At 32.3% G+C, this 7,276-nt stretch overlaps 1 protein-coding gene across 1 annotated transcript in view; it reads left to right on the forward strand.

The window, feature by feature from the left end:
• Positions 1 to 7,276, forward strand: part of LRP1B (low density lipoprotein receptor-related protein 1B) — a 1,583,276-nt gene that overhangs the window by 1,070,657 nt on the left and 505,343 nt on the right. Inside the window, exon 8 of the mRNA XM_012727834.1 lies at positions 3,469 to 3,714. Within this exon, the coding sequence (XP_012583288.1) occupies positions 3,469 to 3,714 (246 nt within the window). The remainder of the gene's footprint in view (positions 1 to 3,468; positions 3,715 to 7,276) is intronic.

Below are 7,276 nucleotides of genomic sequence, written 5' to 3' on the forward strand. Positions count from 1 at the left end.
GCTGCGCCACCAGGGAGGGCCCATGAGTTTATATTTTGTAATTGCTAAGTAGTATTTTATCATGTATTACATCAGTGGATATAAAATGTGAATTCACATTAAATAATTGGCATGAGTTCGCTCATAGCTAGGATAGTTCATAAAATCATCTGAGGTACAAAGCATTTTTACAAACCATTTGCTATATAGATACTGAAAAAATAGTGATTGCCTTCTTCATACTTCTAAATTTATGCAGATATATCCTTCATGACAATGATTTATCATCTGTGGATAACACTTAGAAGACATAATAAAGTTCAGTCATTGAGTTATGGATTTTTTCCCCCTCCAAATAAGTCTGATCTTTAAATTTATTTTAAAAAAATGGCAATGTTAGGAGGAACAAAAGAAAGTGAATCATCTAAACATAATAAATATACTAATTTTTTCAGGATATTTTTAAATGATTTCAAGAGAAATAATTTGTGAAATAAATGACAAGAGACATGAATCATGTAATAATGCAGTTGACAGATTTTACTCAGTAGTAACTATTTGTAATAAGGAAACTTGTCCAATATAAACTGAAACCATCTTTACTGGGGAAAAAAAAAAAAATATATATATATATATATATATATATATATATATATAAACAAGAAACAAAAACTGAAATAATTTTGAAGACTGGAATGTGCTAAGAGATAAATTCTAAAGTGTCTTAATGGAGGTTGGTAATTTGGAGCCTAAGTGAGATAATTATCTTCTTGAATGTTGGCATTTAAAGAGATAGCTTCCAGGAACTCAAGAAGACAGTTCTGGATGGTAGGAGATTTATATCACAAATGTGTAAAGAAAGGATTTGTAATGGCAGCTTTCTAAAGTAACTGCTCAGAGGAGGCTCAGTGACCTGCCAATCAACAGGTTTTGTTTGGAATAACAGTAAAATCTCCTGACAGGGCTGAGCTTTCTCAGGTAGACATTTTAAGGGTCAGTGACATAATTCAGGAATGCTGCCTTGAGTTGTTAGAAGCACTGCTTGTGTCTGGTCAAGTCCCTTTTTGTATTTTGGGGGAGGTGGTAGAGGTGGAAGTAAATAATGAAAATTAGTGGTGCTTAGAGCCCAGAGCTTTTTTGTAGATCAAGGTTGAAACCTTGTGAAAAGAAGGCTAAGAGGAGCCTACCTATACTTTATAATGAGAGACTCCTTGTCAGGTAATAAAATATTTAAAAAGAAAGTTGCACAATTCAGAGATAAGTTTAATGTTAAAGAATGATAAACAGGGTACTAACTGCAAATATTGTCATGCAAATTATAAATTTAATTTTAGATTTCAGTGTGAGTTTTGTATGTCCTAAAATCAATGACTTAACTCCACAAAGTGTCAGAATCACTCAAGTATTAGAAAATATTCACATTTGAATTAAGGAAAAAGCATTATAACTTCCCCCTCCCCCTGCTGGGTATGATGACATTTCTTTGCAATAATTCCCTTGAAAAAGAATGTTACTTGAACTAAAATAAGACAAATATTTTGAAGTGACTGCTGTTTTGAAATGATTATGATTATGGGTGAACAAACATATTTAGAGCAACCAAGAAATTAGGTGTTTTTTTTTTCCTAAAAATAATATCAAACAGATTGAAATCTTAGAGAAAACAGTTAATGTAATCATTTTCATTTTTTTTGGTAATAACTTTTTTCATGATGGAAAATACTGTGATGAACATTTGAGCCCTTTAGAAATTGAGAAGTGTATAACATATTTTTAGAGGTCTAACATTTCAGCCCAATTTTTAAACTGGATACATTGTCCATACACAGCAGGGTATATTTGAACTATATGAGTAAATACTACCATAATTTGAAATTTTTGAATAATAGTCAAACAATATTGTCCATCTCAAAACATACATAATTATATCAGCATTAATCACTACTCAACAGTGGATTTTAAGTAAGGACAGACAAAGATTCTTTTGACTTTATTATTAAATACCTAAGCATATATCACATTATATCTTTGCAAAAACTTTTATTTGTTCTTTCTTTAAAGGCATATGTGTACCAGCTTAAAAGTGTCCCATTTGAATACTTGCTAGCTCAATTTTGTGATAATTGTATGGTTTTAGACAAACCCATTAATTATTTTATTACATGTTTTTAAATTCTTATTTTATGTGAGTCATTGTGCTAGCTCTTGGGTATTACCGATAAATGGAACAGATAGTTTGTTCATGGAACATAGAATTTGGTAACATCACAATGCTAAAACAATTATTTCTAAATTATAAGTTACAAGTACCAGACTATTTTTGAAATATACTTATAAATTAATAATTATAAATCATCATGAATTATAATTTTACTTATTATAAATATTATTTAAAGATATCTTTATAATTCAAATTCTCTATCCATGTACCAAATACAAGTTACTCATTATTCCAGTCAAAATAGCTATTATAATAGCTATATAGTAATAATAATATTATTATATGATTATTATTATATCAATATAATAGTGATTATATGTTACATTATTACTAAATTATGTTTAATATAATAATATTAAAATAATAATAGCTATTACTGGTATAGTCAGGGGCCCTCCCTGGTGGCTCAGTGTGTTAAAGCACAGCACTATGAAGCGAACTGAGCGACTGCAGCATGAGTTTGATCCCAGGCCACTGAACTGACCCATATGGTGCAGCAGACCTCTCCTGATCCACCTGCTCCCCTCTGCAGTGTATTTCACTATATCTACCTGTTCTGATCCCCACTCTGTCTCTGGTGAATTCTCTCACTCCACCCAGTACATCTTCCCTGTACCCCAGTTCTTGTATGCATAAATGAGAACAGCTTAAAAAAATAGCAGGTAATTTTTTGTATGTGTATTATTTACTATGTCCCCATTGATTTACTGAATTTGAGTAACTAACTTATAGGTACAATGTTCAGTTATCTCACTTGTGTTTATAGTTAGTAGGGAAACTAATCCATTCTGCATCATCATTATATCAAACTATAAGGGTAGAAAGAGATGGATTGTGTCCATAGGTATATATGAGTATGTCTAATCATTAATAAACACTGAGTCAAGTTGAAATAAGTCCATTCCAAGTCATTTTTTAGTAAATTTTAGCAACTGATTTTGCATATCTGCTGAAAGACATTGCATAATTTGCCTGGTAATAATAGACCCATTGGACTCATTTAACCTCTATGATAAAACAATGTATATGTCCAAATTATTTATAAGTGGGAATTTCCATCCCCAATTCCTGTGATATAAAATTATATTTGGCCATTAGATGGCTCATTTCATTATTCCTACCACACTTCTGAAAATAAAATCCATAGCTGTCTTTTTTTCATTTAAAATATTGTTGTAATCCAGCATAGAAAATTAAGTTCAATGATTATTATTGAACTAAGTAAAACAGGTGATGATGTATTATAACCTATTCCACTCCTTTTTTAGATGAATGTTCTCTGAATAATGGAGGCTGTAGCAACCACTGTTCTGTTGTTCCTGGAAGGGGAATCGTCTGTTCATGCCCTGAAGGATTTCAACTCAAGAAAGACAACAAGACATGTGAAATTGTGGATTATTGCAGCAATCATCTAAAGTGCAGTCAAGTGTGTGAGCAACACAAGCACACAGTAAAATGCTCATGTTATGAAGGGTGGAGGCTGGACATGGATGGTGAAGGTTGCACAAGTGTTGGTGAGTAGAGGCATTTTGTTATATTTAAGGATAGCAAATGTCTGGCATTTGTGATACAGTTGATCAGATCTTGAGGAAAAATACAAAACATCATCCGATGACTAATAAAAAGATCCAATGAATTTTAGATAAGGTGTTTAAGTACAATGTTTCATTTTAGACCAACTTCAAAACCTTTTGAACTGAAAATATCACAAAAATCCTTTATTACAACCCATGAAATTATTGTTTTTGGGTTATTTTTCCTTAAATATCAATATTACTTTTATATTGTTACCCTTCTCCTCTTTAGGGATTCAATTTTTTATGTTCAGAGCTTTTTTTTTTTTTTTTCCTTGATAAACTTTTGGGAATCCTCCAATGTATAGCTCTGCCCTGCACTTCCAATTGTATCTTTACTATTCTAAAAAAACATCCTTTCTGTGGCTGTGTTCATCTTCTCATCACCCGAATCAACTGTTCTGCTGTTTATCTAGGTCATATTCCACAGTGGCAAAAACAAACAAGAATGTTTGCAATCTGACATTTGAACTCTAATCCTGCAGTTGTCATTCATTATGTATGTGACCTGAGGCAGGTTATAAAAATAAATCTTGAGCCTCAGTCTTTTCATTTTTCAAATGTCAGTGTCAGTTATAACAATGTCTTATTCTAGCATGTTGCACAAATAGCAGGAAGACCGTGCCTCACATCTACCAGGTGCTTAATGAGTGATTGCTTTCCAAAACCTTCTGAAATCCATAATATGAGTTCATAGGTCAATAGAGGTCCATACATAGACCAGATGGATCCCTTGATTTGGAGTGGGAAAGAATTTCACCATATGTTTTTTGACCTCTTACTGTATTTTAATTATTAATGTATACCACAGACATTATTAACAGAAATTTTAAAATTAATAAATTCATTCATGTCATATAAAAGTGGTTGTTAATATGGGAAAATATCATTTGTATTCAAGCTTTGAAAAACCACACTGCTACTTCCGTAACTGCAGTGTTTAAATCACTGCTCATTCTTTATTATCCAATATATCAATAGAAAAGTATATGCATTACTACAGCCAAGGTATATTTTAGTTAATTTCAATAAATTCATTTCAATATATTTGTTTCTTTTGTGTTGACATGCATTTTAAATTTTTTTTCTTATATCTATGTATCTTCAAAAATGTGTGGTAAGTAATGCACCAGTTTTATTAAACTGCTAGAAACACATACACTAAACTATTTTTTTTTATCCACTTAGGTTGCATTTCTATTATTCACTTCTAAAAACATTGAAGTTATAAAAATCTTACTAGCTCATTATGTATTCATTTTTTATTTATTTTAAAATTTTGCCACTATCATCTCTTATTATATACATTTGATCTTTTCTCTCCCTCCTTCCCCTCTTCACCTCATAAACCTCACTTTATTAGTGTTTCTTGGGTTTATATATAGTTTGTTTTACCAAATCATCTTCTATGGAAATTCACAATATTTGACATTTTAACTTGGTTTTCTTCACATAATCCATCAAATGTCTTCATTGTAAATTGTAATATTATTTCCTTATGACTAAATATTAGTCCATTTTTGATATTACACACCTTTAGATCCAGTCCTCTGTCTGTGAGCACTTAGATTGTTTCCATGTCTTCACTATTATAAATAAAAATGCAATAAACATTATAGAGCATATAGTTTTTAGAATTGATATTTTCATGTTCTTGAGACAACTTTCCAAGAATGGTGATTACTGGTCATATATTACTTCCATTTTCAGTTATTCATTCAAATAATTTTTTGTATTTACCATGTATTCCCACCAACAATAGAATAGGATTCTTCTTTTTCTGCATTTTCTCTAATACTTGTCAAAGGGGTCTTTTTAATGTGCTTTACTCATGGCTGAAGTTGTGGGGGTTTATAATCTGGCTACTACTTTCATATATCATAATAAAATGACACATAAAAGTTTCCATTGATGAATTATTTATTTATGGGCAAAACCTCAAATTCTTCAGTTGACCAATTTAGAACTTCTTTCCATCCTGATATCTAATTATTCTCCACTGTGGATTTCTAGTATAGACACATTGCCATCATTATCATTACTTTTAGCAATGATTGTGCATACCAGTCAAGAATGCATAAAGCACTTTCACATGTCTCACTGCACTATAACATCTCCTTCATGACTCTGCTAATTATCATGTAGGACCATTCAGTCTGAAAACATCCTGTATATTTTCTCTGCATATTTGAAAATACTGTATGTACTGTATGTTCAAAGCATACTATATATTCAAAACTTCCTCTTTCATGAATAATTCATGTGCATAATTAGTAATTATCAGACATCTAATATGTATTATTATTATTAGTAGTAGTAGTACTATTATTACTATTACTATTATCTCATAATACACCTTTTAGATACTACCAATATTCAGATTACATAACTTTGGAACCTGACGCCAGAAAGATTATTTCATTTTCTCAGAGATTGTGGTTAAAAGATGTTCATGATAAAAGTTTTGAATTTCATTCCTCCTGACTCCAAAGCAGTTTTACAAGCTTACTACTGTGATTCAGATCACTTATCTGTGCCATTCATTCCTGTCATGTATTTAAATAGTCTGTGGAGAACGAGCTTACTTTTATCACAACTTAACCCACACTTTCTTAAAAACTAAAATAGGGGCCCTCCCTAGTGGCGCAGCGGGTTAAAACACTCACTAAGAAGCTAAAGCCACCTCCGCATGAGTTCGATCCCCTCCTGCCCCAGAGGTGACCATATGGTGTGGCAGCCTCTCCTGACCCGCCCGCTGCTCCCCTCAGCAGTGTATGTCGATCTGACTGTTCTGCTCCCCACTCTGTCTCTGGTGAAGCCTCTCGCTGCCCTTGAGCCTCTGGCCTATACCCCAGTTCTGTATGCACAAATAAATAAATCTTAAAAAAAAAGAAAAAAACTGAAATAGGGTCCAATTATTTATACCCACTTTGAAATATAAAAAAGTTTGCAGCAAATGCTTTTTGGATGTTAATTTTTTAATTTTTATTATTTTTAAGCAGTTGGAATCTTTCTTTAATTATGTGTGTGTGTGTGTGTGTGTGTATATATATATATATATATATATATGTTTACTTTTTATGGTCTCAGTTATTTTTGTTTCTTTTCTTCACCTTCCTCTCATAAACATACACACATGTGGCTCTCCCTTAGTGGCGCACTGCACTAAGAAGCTTAAGCCACTTCCACATGAGTTCAATCCCTACCTGCCCCGGAGGAGATCCACACGGCAAGGCAGACCTCTCCTGACCCGCCCGCTGCTCCCCTTAGCAGTGTACTTCGTGATTTGCCTGTTCTGCTCCGCTCTCTGTCCTTGGTGAATCCTCTCAACCTCCGCATCTCTGGTTTGTAACCCAGCTCTGTGTGAATAAATAAATAAATCTTAAAAAAAAAAAAAAACATACACACATGCCTACACACACACACACACCACATATCACACACACATTATAGACTCTTTTCAGTTATTGCTTTTTTTTCATGACCTAAGATATAAACTATT

Source organism: Condylura cristata, unplaced genomic scaffold (genome assembly GCF_000260355.1).
Source record: "Condylura cristata isolate star-nosed mole 26May11 unplaced genomic scaffold, ConCri1.0 scaffold00002, whole genome shotgun sequence".
NCBI lineage: Eukaryota > Metazoa > Chordata > Mammalia > Eulipotyphla > Talpidae > Condylura > Condylura cristata.